Source organism: Pimephales promelas, chromosome 21 (genome assembly GCF_988280905.1).
Source record: "Pimephales promelas chromosome 21, fPimPro1.hap1.1, whole genome shotgun sequence".
Lineage (NCBI taxonomy): Eukaryota > Metazoa > Chordata > Actinopteri > Cypriniformes > Leuciscidae > Pimephales > Pimephales promelas.
Window position 1 is genome coordinate 519,639 of NC_142789.1, and position 18,923 is coordinate 538,561.

The 18,923-nt window shown below is 37.9% G+C and overlaps 1 protein-coding gene across 4 annotated transcripts in view; it reads right to left on the reverse strand.

Annotated features, from left to right (window-relative positions):
• The window catches only part of ptprga (protein tyrosine phosphatase receptor type Ga), a 281,085-nt gene that overhangs the window by 32,911 nt on the left and 229,251 nt on the right, over positions 1 to 18,923 (reverse strand). For 3 of the 4 annotated variants that reach the window (XM_039656230.2, XM_039656229.2, XM_039656231.2), the window contains 6 exons: positions 18,084 to 18,276; positions 11,260 to 11,444; positions 6,699 to 6,807; positions 6,551 to 6,600; positions 4,491 to 5,217; positions 512 to 644 (listed from right to left, as the gene is read on the reverse strand). In XM_039656230.2, the coding sequence (XP_039512164.2) occupies positions 512 to 644; positions 4,491 to 5,217; positions 6,551 to 6,600; positions 6,699 to 6,807; positions 11,260 to 11,444; positions 18,084 to 18,276 (1,397 nt within the window). The remainder of the gene's footprint in view (positions 1 to 511; positions 645 to 4,490; positions 5,218 to 6,550; positions 6,601 to 6,698; positions 6,808 to 11,259; positions 11,445 to 18,083; positions 18,277 to 18,923) is intronic. The other variant, XM_089125112.1, reaches the window with a different exon arrangement.

An 18,923-nucleotide genomic window follows, 5' to 3' on the forward strand; every position in this document is an offset into this window, starting at 1 on the left:
ATTTTAAACTATAATAATCCAGTTTTGCTGTCCTTTTGCAGCAGACTATATTTTGCTATAAATGTAGCCTTGATTTGAAAAATCTTCCCGACTCCAAATGCATGAACGGAAGTGTACACACTGCACCGTATCTGTAGTCTCAGGTGTGACCATGGCAACCGTTTCCTCAGCACCTCCATCACCACGGCGACACCCTGAGGGAAGAGTACGGCCTCTCTCCATCTTACTTACCGTCACCAGAGACACATCACACACACACTTTACACACACTCCTAACTGGCTTTTATTCCACCCCTCGGGGCCCCGGGGACGCCACAGGCCCCAGAGTGATAAACTACCAGCTACAGGATCCAAACGGACACAAACACACACGGTAGCCAAGCTCTAGAGCAATAAAACAGATGAAGTGTTTAAGAGCGTCCGTCCGTCTGTGTGACTCAATCAGAGTCGGAATCAGTGGTGTATCTATGAGAGTGCTCAGGAGATCAGTGAGACTCCGTCAGTGTCTCACCTCCAGTACACCAGGACGGCCAGCAGGAGGACCAGGCAGAGCAGGGTGAGCGCCGACACCACCACCAGAGGAACCATCCACTCCAGCCGGCCCGGACCAGACACAGGGCGCATGCTGGAGACCACGGGGCGCTCTGAAACACACACACACACACACACACACATTCAGCCTAAATATGAAAATACAACAACACTTGCTGCTATGTAATGAGCAGGGATCAAATAAAGCTGATATAGTTGTGCATCATATAGCATAATCAATTACTGATATTTGTTTGATATGAAAAGATTTATTTGGTCATTAAAGGTAGGGTAGGTCATTTTCAGAGATGCTAGCAATAGCGAGTTAGATCTCACTGTCCCTTCAGAGCGTCTCTAAAGCCACACCTCCTTCAAAACACATGATCTTCGGCACGAGAGACGGCGTTAAACCAGAGAACGTCTAATTGAAGAGAATTGGCACTGGCTGGTTACTTCCGGGTTGTGGACTGGCTGCAGTAACGTGTCTCTGTCCATGCGGGGGCGCTCGCGGTCGAGTGCAGAATGAATGGGAGTCAATGGGGTTTCACCCACAGAAATCCACTTTTCTCAGGATGTAATTTTTTGTCAAGTAATTTGAAAGTTGCATTCATAAGGGAGGGCTAAGATAATACACTCAGCTGAAAACTGCATTTTTAAGTTCACTTATCTGTTCTAAAAATCCGTTCAAAACTGTGATGACGTCACACAATAGCAGAATGCTAGCGTGATCCGGCCAACAACGGCCTAACCTGTAAGAAATCAAAAGGACATAAGTACTCGTTCATACGACTTTTGGCCTATAATTTATATTGAACTTGTGGAATCAACAATAAAATCCATGTTAATTTAACGACAAGCAGGTGGAAGAAACACTTTTAGCCGTTTAGCCCCATAGACTCCCATTCATTCTGCTCTCGCCCGTGATCACCCCCAGTGGAATTCTAATGCAACTGCAACCAAGATAATACACAACGGGGCTAATAGGAAGTGCCGAAGCTCTCCGTTAGACGGGCTCTGGTTAAACCACCTCATCACAATAATAATGAGCATCACCTGTACCACCTGACTAATGCAGATTCACTTAGAATTGACATTGAAACTCATAAAAAGCGTTGAAACTGCTCTGAATATGACATCACAGTGGCTATGGCGCTGGTGTGGTTTTTTGGTTCAGGGTTCTGGTGCAGTGACCGACCGAATGCAACGATTGGACGGACATTTTATGGCCCTACGCCTTCCACAGACGACATATATGCATTTAAATGCATTTCCAACACTTAAGTTAGTGATTGCTGGTGAAGAAACTTTCAGAAATGTCATGTTTCTGGAGCAAATCACCTACCCTGCCTTTAACTTTTAAAAGCATCTTTATGCAAATTGCAAACACAGAAGGAGAGTTATGCGAATAAAAGACACACGACTGGAAGAACAACGTGCCACTACATTTCTTTTCCCAAATGGCAGGGAATTAAATTAAATTGAATGTGGATGATGATTGACAGGGCAGTTTAAACGGCTCGTAACTAAGCAACTGAGCTGTGCGCTAAACACACTCAGCCTATACTATTCTGCTACACACTCAAAAGTAGGCACTTTATCTCCACAAACCAGTACATACTTTTAGGGTATAGGGACACGGCAGCACCGTTCTCCTGCTTCAAGAGATCCCGAAGAGCTTGAGAAGGTTCAGGTGTGTTTGATTAGGGTTAAAAACTCTAACCCTTCCCTAAAACCTGCTTACACACACACACACACACACACACACACACACACACACACACACACACACACACACACACACACACACACACACACACACACACACACACACACACACACACACACACACACAGAGTCACGTGACGAAGAGTACTCTGAGATGATCTCAAACTCCAGACCTCGCAGGAACACACACACACACACACACACACACACACACACACACACACACACACACACACACATACGAGTGAACACAACTCCATTGCTGTAGAGCTAAAGATGGAGTTTCTCTGTTTGGTTGTGTTTTGTTTTATTCCCTCCAGCTGAAAATGTTTTCTCATCCTCTCTGGACCGGAAAACTAGGCCAACCCTCTCCCAAACAAACAGAGGAACAGAGAGAGAGAGATGGAGGGATGAGGAAGAGAAATGGAGGAAGACAGGAAATAAAGGAGGAAATGAGAGTGAGAGAGTGAAAAAGGGTTTAAACAATGTTAGACGTGCCGAACTCCCCAACACACACCGCTGAGGATGAGGATGAGGATTACACCTCCACGTCTCTGATATAGTTTCCTCATAAAGGGAAAAACCTCCTGCGGTGTGTCACCACCAAGAATCATGTTTCTGCATGTGTGACTTTGGTCATAATAATGTTTTTCAAATATTTATAAGCAGTAAAATATTGATTTGTGGCCAGCCTAAGGCACACCTGTGCAGTAATCCTGCTGTGTAATCCGCATCTTCATAGGTGAAGTGCTCACTAACACAGATTTAGACAGACTTGTGCACATTATTTGAGAGAAAATGGGCCTTTTGTGTTCCTAGAAGAGTTCAGCTCATGACAGATGAGGGCAAAAACAAAAGTGCTGCGTTTATAACTCTGTGTTATTATGTTATTATATACTTCAGTGTATACTGATTTCTGAAGGATCACGCGGCACTAAACATGATCACAGAAGGTGGTGGTGATGGCGCAGTGGATCAGACACATGCCTTTGGTGTGAGACCCGGGGTCGACACTTAACCCCTAGTTGACCCAGAGGCGTGCGACCTCTGACATATATAGCAATCAGCTAAATGAGTGAATGTAAATGTGAAGACTGGAGTAATCATGCTGAAAATTTTGCTTTAACATCACAGGAATAAATTACGTTTTTAAATGTATTAAAATAGAAAACAATTTTTTAAATGTTATAACATTTCACTATATATATATATATATATATATATATATATACACTACCGGTCAAAAGTTTTAGATCGGTAAGGTTTTTTATGTTTTTAAAAGAAGTCTCTTCTGCTCTCCAAGGCTGCAATTATTTGATGAAAAATACAAAAAAAAAAAACAGTAATATTGTGAAATATTATTATAATTTAAAACAGTGGTTTTCTATGTGAATATATAGTGAAGTGTAATTTATTCCTGTGATCAAAGCTGAATTTATCATCATTACTCCAGTCTTCAGTGTCACATGATCCTACAGAAATTATTATAATATGATGATCAAGAAACATTTATGATTATTATCCATGTTGAAAACAGTTTTTTACATTTTTATTTCAGGATTCTTTGATGAATAGAAAGTTCAAAAGAACAGAATTGATCAGAAATTAACATTAATCAGTAATCACTACCAATCAAAAGTTTGGGGTCAGTTAGAATTTATTTTTTATTTTTGGGGGAAAGAAATTAGACAATACTTTTATCAAAAATTACAGCAAAGACATTTATAATGTTAGAAAAGATTATATTTTAAATAAATGCTGTTCTTTTGAACTTTCTATTCATCAGAATTTTGGGTAAAAAAATGGTAGACGACTGTTTTCAACATTGATGTTTTGTGAGCATAAAATCAGCGTATTAGAATGATTTCTGAAGGATCATGTGACACTGAAAACTGATGTGTAATCAGCAACTGAAAATTCAACTTTCAAATTACATTTTAAAATATATTAAAATAGAAAACAGTCATTTTAAATTGTCATAATATTTCACAATATTATTTTTTTTCATCAAATAAAGCAGCCTTGGTGAGCAAAAGAGACTTCATTTAAAAACATAAAAAATCTCACTGATCTAAAACTTTTGACCGCTAGTGTATATACACAGTATATAGTTTTAGTATTTAACTATAGTAACCCCTCTCAATTGCCATTTTTATATATTTTATGAATATACATTTTTGTATTTATGCCAGGCTAAAAAACTATCAACACCAGAGATCTTGCTGGTTTCTAACCTGTGTGAATGGAGAACGGCGGCAGGGGGTTGCGGTCTCCTCTGCTGGGTCTGCTGGTCGGGGTCACGCTGTCTGGAGGCTCATCATCATCATCCGTCTCCGTCTCGGCGGTCGGCATCACCCGCGGGTGCTCTTCCCCTGATCTGTGTGTGTTCTTCTCCACCTCGTCCTCCGGGACAGCAGATGGCGCTGTGCTGTCTTCGGCCCTCCTGCTTCCTCCTTTCTCTTTGGCGGTGGAGTCTGGCGTTGCTGTGGGCGGCTCTTTGGTCACGGAGGTGTTCCTCTGCTTTTCCACGTCGTCTGGAGCTCTCTCGGCACCTTTCTCCTCTTCCTCTTCCTCTTCCTCCTCTCCGTTCTTTTCTCCGTCCTCGTCCTCGCCCTTCCCTCCCTTCTCGGCCCCGTCCTCGGCCCCGGGGCCGTCTGCGTCTGGTGCCGGCGAGGAGGGCTGTTCGGTCTGGCGTGTGGAGGCGGGAGCGGGGCTGGAGGGAGGAGGTCTGCTGGGCCAGACTGAGCTGGGGAAGGAGGAGATGACCCCGCCGCTGAAACCCAAACCCGCCAGCAGGGTACTGGTCACCACAGACGCCACCGTCGCCTGGCTCCCGCTGGACGAGGGCCCGATCCCGGTCGCCATCGACACGAAGGAGAAGGGGAGGCCGGAGGAGGTCCAGGTGGAGGAGCCGGAGCTGATCGGGGCCATGTCTGCGGAGGAGGCCGGGGAGACGGTCGGCTAGAAGAAGAAGAAGAAGACCAACACTTTATTCTCCTCTGCACCGACTCTAAAACACCAAATCAGCTTTCAGGACGTTCTTTAAAACACTCTTTTTAATTTTAATACTTTCTAAAATAAATTACAAATTAAAATTATATATCCATTTATTATTTATTTTCAAAAATATATGTTTTTAAAAGCCTTTAAATACATATCTATGTATATATTTCCTAAAATAAATAATACAGAAAACAAATATATATTTATTTAAATTATGTACTTATTGAATAAATATATTTCTATACCTTCTAATATATATTACTATTATTAAATTATTGTCAAATTATTATTTATAATAAACACATTATATTATTTTGTTTTAAGGAATATAAATAAAAAGATCAAATCTGTTTAGGTTTAGGGCAATTTTCAAGTCACCTTTCCAACTCTGATTCATAGTTCAGATTATAAAAAAATTATATTATTTTTTTGTATAAATATACTTCTATATTGTATATATTATTATTCAAACTAGAAAAAAAAGGTTGATGACACAAACTTTAAGTTGGCCTGAGAAAGCTGGACAAGAGAGTTTGAAGAAGTTTAAAGTAGTTTGAAGTTTTAAAGATGGATTAGATAGAAATATGGATAAATAATAAATAGAAAGATTTGTTTCAATGAAAGAAAGATTAGTTAGAGAGAAAGATAGATTTGTTAGAATGAAAGGAAGATAGATCAGAAAGAAAGAAAAATATTAGTTAGAAAGAAAGAAAGATAGATTAGTTAGGAAGATAGATAGATAGATAGATAGATAGATAGATAAGTTAGAAAGAAAGAGAGATTGATTAGTTAGAAAGAAAGAAAGAAAGAAAGAAGGAAAGAAAGAAATAACAAAAATATATGTTTTAAAAGCCTTTAAATACATATCTATTGTATATATTTTCTAAAATAAATAATACAGAAAACAAATATATATATATTTATTTAAATCATGTAATTATTGAATAAATATATTTCTATACCTTCTAATATATATATTACTATTATTAAATTATTGTAAAATTATTATTTGTAATAAACACATTATATTATTTTGTTTTAAGGAATATAAATAAAAGATCAAATCTGTTTAGGTTTAGGGCAATTTTCAAGTCATCTTTCCAAGCATAACTCTGATTCATAGTTTAGATTATAAAAAAAAAAGATTATTTTTTGTATAAATATACTTCTATATTATTATTCAAATTATTATTTGTAAAAATAATGTATTATTCAAGAAATAGAAATAAAATGTATTTTATTTGCCAGAGTAAAGAGAGTTGCACCCCCTGCTGGACAGATGCAAACTCACCATCCCGGTTTTGACTATTCTGGTGCCCTCGAATATCCTGGTGGTGTTGGCTGCCAAAACAAAGTAGATCCAGATAAATGAGACGGGACGGGTTTAAAAACAACAACCAGACTATCGTCAGGAAGTGTTCAGTGTGTGTGTGATTAACCTCTGAAGAGCATGCTCTGGCTGAAGTCACTGCGCTTGTCATTCAAACACACGGCCTGGACGCGGAACAGGTACAGCACATCCGCCGACACCGGTGTGATCACAACCTCCTGAAACACACACACACACACACACACGTTACAGCACATACACGCCAGGATACGTCCAAAAATCCGCCTGTGATGTGGAGGTGTGTTATCATCTGACGCGTCCAGTCAAAACACTGGAAGAGTGGTCGACACACACACACACACACACACACACTTTGAAGTGTGACCTCTCCTGACGGCGGTCTGGAGGATGAAGGTGAACAGCTCGTTCTCCTCTCCTTCGCTTGACGCTAACACCTTTCTTCTCTAGTCATTAGCATTGAAAATAGACAGTCTCTATCAGTCTCTGCCTCACATCGCATTCATTAGCACCTCAGAGCCCCCCCCCCCCCCCACACACACACACACTGGAGTATTTTTAAAGGCTGTACGACATCATCAATAAATTATGCAACATTGTTAGGATCTTTCTGAGAACATATTAACACACAGTACACTTTAGATTAGCGTCTAAGGACGCAAAATTTAACTAGTTTTTTTTATTAATAACTCTGCTTATTACTATTGTTCATAGCACACCTAAACCTAAATATTACACATATTTTAAAGAGATAAAATAAAATACTCCCTCAAGTTGTTCCAAACCTGTGAGTTTCTTCTTCTGCTGAAGATATTTGGAAGAATATGGGGAATCAACAGCTGATCCATTGAGTTAGTATGGGAAAAACAGGCTACTATGGAAGTCAATGGGGTCCAACAACTGATATTCGACAAAATATCTTCTTTTGTGTTCAACAGGAGAAAGAAACTCTTTCAGAGTGAGTAAATGATGGCAGACTTTTCATTTTTGGGTGAACTATCTCTTTAATCCTAAACAGATTATGTGTAAAAGGAAGGACGAGATAATAAATCAGCTCTACTGAAACTGTAAGTGAAGAGTTCAGATGCAAAAGCCTCTAAATGCCATTTGAAATTTTCTTCTTTAATGATGATTTTTATCAAACTTGTATATTTAAGTTCAGTAATTTCACTTAAATAACAATTAATAGGTAATTATCATTGCCATTTAAGTGAAATCACTGAACTTAAATATACAAGTTTGATAAAAATGATCATTCTAGAAGAAAATTTCAAATGGCACTTAGAGGCTTTTGCATCTGAACTCTTCAAGTAGACTATGAATGGAATGGAATGGAAATTATGTATTTGAAACAGGGACAATAAACATTAAACTTGTTAAAACAAGAGAATATGTCTTGGGCCAGGTTGTTGCAACATTTGCTAATTTCCACCTGTAGTCCCTGGGAAGGTATAACAAATTTAAAATTAAAATGATTAAAGACTGTAAATGTGAAAAGAGTCCAATTTAAATATTATTAAAATGAGCTATTCGCACTTCATTCTTATTGGTCGCTGAAACACCTTAGTGAAAATATTTGAGTAAAAGAAAGCCCCAGTAAACGTCAGTGCAGGGACACACCCGCCTGATTGGTGTCTGTTTGAACCGTTCGCAGGCAGCCTCAGTTCATCTCTGAGAAATGAAGATTCAATACAGTTGTAAGTGTGTGAGCCATAACTCACTGGCCTCCGCGGGGTCCGCTGGGAAGTGCTGAGGGCTGGAGGGATTTGTAAATCTTGCACTAAGTAAATGGCGTCAGTTCCTCTCCTCATGCACCAACACCTCTCTGATTTATGCACGTCCGTTCTTTAAAGGACCCGACTCGAATATCACACTGTGGTGTTGGGTCATTATAAGTGGAAAGCAGTAAAAACTCTCTCCATTGATCTGGGAAGCAGTCCCTCAAACATCGAGTCGGACGCTAATTTGACCCAGATAGCGGCATCCTGGGACGACAAAATGGAAATGAAGAACTTAAAAGAAAAGAGGAACAATGAAACATAGAGAGGAATTTGGGAAAGGAGTGAATCTAATGATGATGTTCTGGAGCGCCATTTTCAAAAATATTTGAGAATGAACCAAAATGCCTCAAAGCGGACCTGAGGATCAGAAATCTCCGCCTGTGACACATCTCACCGACGAAAGTCAAGAGAAATCAGACTAAAACACATCTCCGCCTCTTAAACAGTTTTAGTGCATTAGTATTTTCCAATGGTGGGTGTCTACCGCTGCGCCCCCCCCCGCCGACGGCCTAAAACACACACTTTATTCACAGTCACACTCCTGCAAACACGGACGAGAGATTATCATCCACGAGCCCCGGCTTCACAGGCATAATATCAACATACACACACACATTCACACACTGTTTGCAAGAACAGATCGGAAACCTGGAATGGTTATTGATGAAATAAATCTTATGTTGTAAAAAATCTTGTTTTATTTATTAATCTTTTTTGATGCGTTTTCCAATAACTTTTGTAGTTTTACATCCGTTTAAAAATATCGAAATTAATATCGATATCGCAATATTCATTCACGTTTTTGTCAATATCGTGCACCCCTAGTAGCTAGATGTATTTTTTTGTTCATGCATGTTCATACATTTTTTTTTGGCTGTATTTATTCTATCAAAATACAGAAATATTGCTAAAATTTATTACAAATGACATTTTTATAATTTATACTTACGTAATTATAATCCGAATAACTCTAGAACGCTTCTGTTTTTGTATATTTTAAAGGAGCAGTTCACTTTTGAAAAAAATATCAAAATGAACAAATCTTTTTACGAGTCATTTGGTTCATTCAACGAACAAAACGAACAAATTGACACGAAAACAGATTCGTTCATTTTGATGAACAGGAGAGTCACGAACGCGCATCACAGAACAGAGCAAGGCGAGCATTTGAGCTTATAAAACTTTAACTTTGTTATTTATTTATTAAATGAGCGATCGTTTCGCTTGATAAGACCCTTATTCATCGTCTGGTGTCGTTTAAAGCCCTTTGAACAGTTTGCACTGAAACTCTCTTTTGAACCGTTTGGTCCCCATTGAAGTCCATTATATGGAGAAAATCCTGGAATGTTTTCATCAAAAACCTTCATTTCTTTTCCACTGAAGAAAGAAAGACATGGACATCTTGGATGACACGGGGTGAGAAAATTATCAGCAAAAGTGTTTTAAAAAGTGAACTACTCCTTTAAGAACAAGCAGAAATCAAAATGAACCAATAAACGTATTTATACATATATTAGGAAAGTTAAAATCAAGTCCTATCCTATATATTTTTCTTTCTGAAAATTCAGTTTAACTAGGAAATTTGTCACATTATGGAAGTTAAGCATGTTGCAAATGCCATTTCATGTGGTCTTGAGATGCTCATTTAACCCTTTTCTGGGTTTATTGTGAGATAATGGAATAGATGACCAATACAAGCAGAATCCCTCAACAATATTGGACATATGTCACTGTATGCATGGTGAATGTTGTATCATGCTGTCTTTAAAGTATAGATAGATATTGTGGTACAAATATGGGTCAAATATGGACAAACCCAAATGTTGGGTTAAAAATGTCATTTCAAATTTTAACCCAACTTCATCTTTCACTTTCAACTGTAATTTTTTTAATTGCATTTTTAACCCAACATTTATATTTGTCCATATTTGACCCACATTTGGGTTGAAACAACGCAACATTTTTTAGAGTGTATAGATCACCAAAAAAAAAAATATATATAATTAAAAATAATAATAATAATAATAAATAAATCAATTCCTCATCACCATGTTTCACATTGAAAAATCAGTGTAAACTTTTAAACTATATAAACATTTCATGATACACTCTAAAAAATGCTGGGTTGTTTCAAGCCAAATGTGGATCAAATATGGACAAACCCAAATGTTGGGTTAAATATGCAATAAAAAAAAAAATACAGTTGAAAGTGAAAGTTGGGTTAAAATTTGAAACTACATTTTTAACCCAACATTTGGGTTTGTCCATATTTGACCCAAATTTGGGTTCAAACAACCCAGCATTGTTTAGAGTGTATAGATCACCAAAAAAAAAAAAAAAGATAAAATAAATTAAATTAAAAATCAGTGTAAACTTTTAAACTATAGAAACATTTCATGATACATTCTAAAAAATGACGGGTCGTTTCAAGCCAAATGTGGGTCAAATATGGATAAACCCAAATGTTGGGTTAAAAATGCAATGAAAAAATTTACAGTTGAAAGTGAAAGTTGAAGTTGGGTTAAAATTTGAAACTACATTTTTAACCCAACATTTGGTTTGTCCATATTTGACCCAAATTTGGGTACAAACAACCCAGAATTGTTTAGAGTGTATAGATCACCCAAAAAAAAAATGTTTTCTGTAAAGTATAAAGTCATGAATTAACCCAAATGTGGGTCAACTATGGACAAACCCAAATGTTGGGTTAAATATGCAATAAAAAAAATGACAGTTGAAAATGAAAGTTACATTTTCAACCCAACATTTGGGTTTTAGTCCATATTTAACTCAAATTTGGGCTGAAACAACCCAGCATTGTGAGATATTGATGACCATTACACACACAAAAGAAACCATTGAACTGCTCACCAGTTTCTGATTATTCTCTCTGACGTACGTCTCCTCGTAGGACTCGTCGTTTCGGGTCCAGCTGTAGGAGATGAGGTAGCTGATGATGGGCGGGTCGTAGGTGATCTCCGGACGGGACCATCGCACCACTAACGCCGTCTTGTTCATGTGCTGGACGTTCATGTTGATGGGGGCGCTGCTGCATGCTGTGTGAGAGACGGAGAGAAGAAGAGTGTGTGTTTAGCTCTTTGCCAGCACTCTCACCTTGAGCTCCATCGGTACCCTTAGATCCCACCGCCACTAGATGGCTCTGTCGGACCGCTGACTGCACACTCTGGGCTTTCACGTGTCCTGAATTGTGTCATGGCCTCTGTAAACACCGGCATCATCCCAGTTGCTGCTAATCTCCGCAGCAGAAGGTGTTTAATCACGAGCGCGCCGCAGTTTCTGGAGCTTCTACTCGGAGAGAAACAGCCCTACATTTCTGTAGTTTTGCTGTTCATCTGCACACATCTGCAACACACACAAGAGCACACACTCCCTCCCACAGCCACAGGGGAGCCATTACATCCAAAACAATGCTAATTAAACTAATTCTACCATCACTCCTCTCTCCGAAGCCTCTATTAGCTCTAATGATGAGAGAAGTAATAGTGACTCCAGCCGCAATCAGAACGCACACAGACCGGCTTTCACGCAGATGGCAAACGTGACTTTGACATTTGAGGATGGAAGCTTGTCCTTTAAATAAGACAGACATTTCCACAGCCTGCAGTTTATGGAAGATTTATGCATGCAGTTTATGCATGTTTGCAATTTTCATCCTATTCGAGATTAAAATCAGCAGGTCTAAAATCAAATCTAGCGATCAAAAGAGTGTCCAGGTGGAACTATTGTAACCATAAACCAAAATAAAACCTGCAGTGCTTTATTATTTACATGAACGTATGCAACAAAATAGTGCATGTTATAGGAACTCAAACTAGGAACGGGAACATGCGAGAGCCTCGAGTTCACACACACCGACATCAATGCATTTTCAAATACCAATGCATAAGAAATGATGCTTATAGGAGAGCCGAAATACTCTGGTACACACTTCTGCACCCCTGTGTGTTACTTTATTGCCACAAAGAAGAAAGGAATCCAACAGTATTGACACAATATATCATGTCCCAATATATACACACAGTGCAAAAATGCAACAATATGTATTGTGGATAGTGACAATATGTTTTGTATATACAGTAGCTCACCCAAAATGAACTACATTAAACTACACTGTAAAAAAAATATTGTTGGTTTAACTTAAAAAAGGAAGTAACCTGGTTGCCTTCAAATTTTAAGTGCATTGAACTGGAAAAAGTGAGTTAATACAATGAAGGAGAATGATTTAAACATCAGAAACTCAAAATTATATGTTATCTGAACTAAATAAATTATTTAAGTTGATTTGACAAAAGAAAAAATGTTGTGATTACTATACTGTAAAAAATGTTGTTGATTTAACTTAAAAAAGTAAGTAAGTAACCTGGTTGCCTTAAAATTTTAAGTTGATTGAACTGGAAAAAGTGAGTTAATACAATGAAGGAGATTAATTTAATCATCAGAAACTCAAAATAATAAGTTATCTCAACTAAATAAATTATTATAAAGTTGATTTGACAAAAGAAAATATGTTGTGATAACAAATCTTGAATTTTTAATTTTATTTAATTTATCCTTTATTTTACCATGCAGGTGATGTCCCATTGAGATATTCAAATCAAATCTCCTTTACAAGGGAGCCCTGGGGCAACAATTACATGAGTTACACAAAATCACATAAACAACACAACAAACCAAACAGATTTACATGCAAAACTATTTAAGAATGACTTAATGGGGTCACTTAACACATGTGTATTGTTCAATGCATTTAATGTTGAATATAATGCAATGGAGAATATTTGTGGGTCCTGATAATGCCGAATGTCTCATTTTACCATTAAAAAGTGTCCTAGATTGTTTTAAATATATCTAGTCAGTGACAGAGTGCGAATATTCATCTAAAATAATTTTCAGCTTCAGAATCATGAATATTGGGTAACACTTTACTTGAAGGGGTGTGCATAAGACTGACATGACACCTTCATAACCATGACATGATATTTTTATGCATGTTTATGACAAAGTGTCATTCACTCAGTTATGACATTTGTAATGCAAATATGACATTGTTTGAGATGTCTTTGTTATGACACCTTGACATAAACCAATACATCATAACCTGTCAGTGTCGTTGTCATGACAACTTGACATTACTAAGACGACACAACCTGTCATAAACATGACATAGCAGATTAATGATCAAACTTAAGAAACCACCTAGCTATATTGGTTAACATTGTCATGTTTATGGCTGTCATGAAGCCATTATAACTCTTTAATGACAAACTCAATTAGTACCACTGTAGTTGAGGACACGAATATATTCATGACACAGTAATAATGCCTCATGACAGCCAATGACAAAGCCAACCACATGACAGTTTAAGTTCATTTAATGACAAGATGTCATGACAAAGACATCTTAAACAATGTCATATTTGCATTCAAAATGTCATTATTGAGCGACAGTTGTCATAAACATGCATAAACCCTACTTCATATTCAATACTCCGTGCCTTTAAATAGACTTTAAATAGTCTTATGAAATTGTTATAAAATTGTCTGTAATGCACTGCATTGTTGTGATCTGTGCCGCTGTCTTGAAAAAGAGATTAGTAATCTCAATGGGATTTTTTTTTTCCTGGTTAAATAAAGGCTAAAAAAAAAATACATATGTCATGTCATGGTTATGAAGGTGCCATGCCAGTCTTATACACACACCCCTTCAAGTAAAGTGCTAGTGAATATACAAACTACATTCTCAGCGTTTTACACATTCTCACATTCTCTTTGCATGATTCGTGTTAAATATTAAATAAATAAATAAATAAATTAAAAATAAATTAAATATTTCGGTACATTTTATGACGACAGATTTAAATATATTCTCCTAAACCATCACAGGCACAGCATTTTCTCCATCCACGCGTCTGTGCAACACACACACACACACACACACAGTGTATAAACCGCTCGGAAACAGTCGCAGAGGTCACTGTGCAGGAGTGCAGGTCTCTTAAGAGATGCACAGAGAATCGTTTAATAAAAAGGCCATCTTTGGCCCTCCGGCTTGTTGACCATGGAGAGCGAGATTAATGGAGGGATATCGCAGGAAAGGAGAGAAGGTGAGAGCAGAAGTCAAATTAGAGAGAGAGAAAGTGCAAACACGCGGTTAACCTTGAGCGGCTCTTTCCAACAAGACCAGTTTACAGGAACAGCTCATCTGATGGAGAACAACATTAGAGAGAAGAATAAAAACTGGTGCACTATTCCGAAAAATAAAAGTTGTTTTGCATAGAAAAAAACACATTGGTTCCCCAAAGAAGATTTTAACAATCTAAAGAAACATTTCCCACTATAAAGAGCCTTTTGAGGAATGGAAACCCAAAGAATACGCATTAGCCACACTTCAGATTGAAGCATTGAAAGCCTGTGTTGACGCAGTTCCTCCAGATTGGGGATGGTGCTGCACTACATGATGTCACCAGCGCTGTTTCGCCGATACGAGGGAGAGCTATGATCCGCACGTGTGTTGAATTAATCCAAGCTGACAAAAAGTTCAGCTCCAGCCCGCAGGCACCGGCGATACGCTTCTGTTCTCTCTATTACTCCACCCTTCCAGTCTATCCTTTCTGTTCCTTCTTTATTCTTCCACAACAAAGGACGGTGTCACAATCAATTCTTCACGGAGCTGAAATTAAACGCATAACCAGGGAGCGATAAGAGCAGCGTCGCTCTCTTCGTATTACAGAATTATTTCCAAGCACCCAAATTAATTATATTTCTGATTCAGAAGGCTCTGGGATCTGGAGTTTAGGAGTTTCCACATTTAGTTTGTCTATTAACAAGTCCAAGAAGAACTATGGCCTTCCCTAAATCAATGTAGCCCTCGAACCGTATTCACTTCATTGCACTTAATCCTGTAATTGTGGACAAATGTGGGCACAGAAGACTTTTTATTTATTACAAATATATCAGTGTCTTTGATAAAGTTTTGTCTATCCATTTATGGTCTTTTCTTTTATTTTGGGGGTATTTTTGAATTTATTTACTTCAAAAAGTACCATATTTTTTATGTAAATTATTTCTATGTAAATGAATTACATTAAAATATCATTCCAATAAGTTCTTAGAGCTAAACCCTAAAGATGAAGTGACTTTGTTGTCACCTGGTGTCTTATTTTAGAATGCTCTAAATTACAGTTTTCCCATTCATTTCTATGGGTGCCCATTTTTGACCCAAATTCAAGATTAAGGAGTTTTTTTTTGCACCCGCTTAACATTGTAGAATTGAGTCAAAAAATAATTGTGTGTGTTCAGGAGGCAAACTTAGGAAAAGTAGCCAAGTCTTGTACCGCTATTTTTTTTTTTTTACAAATTTTGCCCACATTTGTCCAGAATACGGTTTTAATGCTATCTATAAAAAAAAAGAAATGTAATTTAATAAATAAAAGTGTAATTTCCATAAGAAAAACAAATGACATTGGCAATGACAACAGTGGAAAAGACTTATCGTAGAATACGTCCTTGCTAAGGCTAATTATGCGTTATTTTCCCACAGTTTTCACAGTATTACAGCTTTATATGAAAGGACGTAGTATTTGTGTCCATCTTTCTCTCTTCTTGAGGCCGGGACACACCGAGCCGACGGTTGCCGGCTCTCACACCATTGTTGCTATTCGTACGCTGTCAGATTTTTTGTTTTGGGCTAATTAAGCATGTTGAGTCAGCTTTGGGCCGCTGGTGAGAGGGAGCTCTCTGATTGGCTGTTCGCTTAGCGAACGAACGAGTGCATGGGAATAAAAGCGAAAGTGGCGAAAGCAAGCAAGACGTAACAGACAGACGGCTGTTATAATTTTACATCACTTTCGATTGCACAAATATTTTCAGCATAACATGAGCCGACTGGACTGATTTTTAAAATGGTAATGAAGCGCTGCTTTGTGTACGGTTTGTTTCTTTGTGAATGATGAACATATAGATATTTACTGACACGCACACGCTGGTCCTTTTGGTGTGTTTTGGTCGAGACGCAGCCGACGAGAGGCACCAACGCAGTCGGTTTCGTCGCCGCCCGATCTTTGACGTCAGCTTGTCCCGGGTTTGAGGAACAGCGTTAGATGTCGTCTCTTTACCCTGACCGAGGTGATGAGGATGGTGAGAGCCGTTGGGAGTGAGGGATTGTGGATCACCAGGCCAGATTTGATGAACATGTGAGAGAACTGTAAATGAGAGGAGCGCCCGCGGTGTAATGCCTGGGCCAATCAATATCTGTTCAAGCCCGCCAGATATTCTGCTCGCTAACGGACAGAAAAAGAGTGTGTAGGACGAATGTTTTGTAAATATGGGGTAAACAATCTTTGTTTGTATTGCGAGGTAGTCGGGATGTGTGTGTTTAATTCTGTTTGCCAATCCATGTGCGGATCAAATGTTCCCTTGAGGAAAGCTTCATAAAGGGATGTATGTCAGGATCGCTGTGATCACATGACCCACATCAAGACTTCAATGCTCTTCTCAACACAAGCGTTTCGTGATCTCCACATGAAAAACGACTAGGTAAAGCGGGAAGTGTACGTAGTAAATGGTGACAGAAAGCGGTAACATTGAAGTTCACAGCAGGAGAAAGTCCCGGATGTGTAAACGGAATTATTTAAAGGGATTTTGTGCCGGTTCTGGCTTTCTGGTGTTTTTTTAGCTTTTGTGATGAAATCTACGGAAAGTTTATAGATAGGACGAAGGTGTTTTCGTCAACGCAGAAATTTAGGCTTACAATACCAGTAATAACAAATCAACAACTTATGCAACAAATAAACATAGTTGGGCTGTCAATGGATTCATTTATTTGTGATCGGTAAAATATTTAGCAATATTTTTTTTTTTAATAATTATTTTAATTATTGAATTATGTATATATAATGCAATTATATAATATACAATGCTTTATAATGAGTACATTAGATTTTTATTACATAAAGAAAAATTTTGCTCAATGCAAATATATAATAATTAAATAGTACAACAACTTTATGTTAATTTATGTATAAAAGTATTCATTTAATTAAATTTAATTCAGCAATTGAATTTAACTTGCAAAGCCTGCAAACTTATTTTTTTAAATATTTAATACTATAATTAAATAGTATAACAACCTCATATATATATATATATATATATATATATATATATATATTACTTATACTTTCTGTATTCTTTCAATTTAATTTAATAATAATAATAATAATAAAACAACAATAACAGTCAAAAGAAGTTCACCACCATGATATAAAAACAAGTGTGTGTATAAGGAGGAATGGTCGGATCATTTGTCGATTAAAGCAGGAGTCTGGAGTGTGTGACGCAGATCTGTGGCGTACACACACACACACACACACACACACAGAGGTGAGAGAGCAGTGTGTCCTTGAAAAGCTGCAGTCTTGTGCATTTGCGGAGTAGAGAAATGAGCGAAAAATAGGCAATAAAGACAGAGTGTCTAATGACACAATAGTAGAGGACGGCACCATATGCCACCTACTCACTCTCATTACACACACACACACGCTCGCTCGCTCTCGTGCATTACGAGCAAGCACTAATGAGGAAAATCTGAATCTAAACTTGTATCTAAAAGAGTCTGAAATGTCTCTGTGACATCATCTGGTTTACACACACACACATTGAGGAGAGCCGCCCACCTTTGGACGCCTCGGTGCCGTACGGGTTCCCCAGGCTGTCCGTCAAGTCAGGCAGCCACGCATCTTTGACCGCGGACTTGAAGACCTCTCGGTTGTCCAGACTCTGGAGTGGGCGGAAGTTGTTTCGCAGGTATTCGACGGATTTAACATGGTCCTGCTGCTCTGTGGTGAAGATGGAGTAGAACGCCTCCAGCTGTGTGTGTGAGAGAGAGAGAGAGAGGGGGGGATTCAGTATGTTTTAACATGTCTCTTATTTTTTAAGTAAGTCATCTCCCAAGATGCCCGGAGTCTCTTTTCCCTCCTTCAAAACGAGTGACTCAGTCCGATCAAAGACCCAAAACATGGCCGACCGTCTGTCTCGGTTCTGCCTCAGCCATGCCTCACTAACCTCGAACGCCCAAACTGCACATCTTCCTTTTAACATGTTAACATTTTAACATCTTCCTGGTTCACTTTAAACCAAGTCGGCCCTAAAAGTGCGAGTCTGAGGCTGAACCACTGAGAAACAGAAGATAGAAACCTAAAAACGCTCCATTAGAAAACATTGATCAATCCATCCATCTTTCTTTCTTGTGAGTAAAGGTTCTTAGGTCCTAATAAAACTGAGGTTTGGATCAGGTTTGTTTTAGTGTTTCGAAAAGGTAGATTTATTTTATTTTAATTTATTATCTCATATTTGAAATATCCAAAAGTGCTGTTTTAGAGCATTTGGAGTGAACAAATAGTGTAAATAGTTAAATAATAAATAATAAGTTAAATAAAAAAAAAAAGTTTTTGTGACTGTATTGGTTGTTGATAAAATGAGTGATTAATTAAATATATAAAAAAGATAAACAGTAA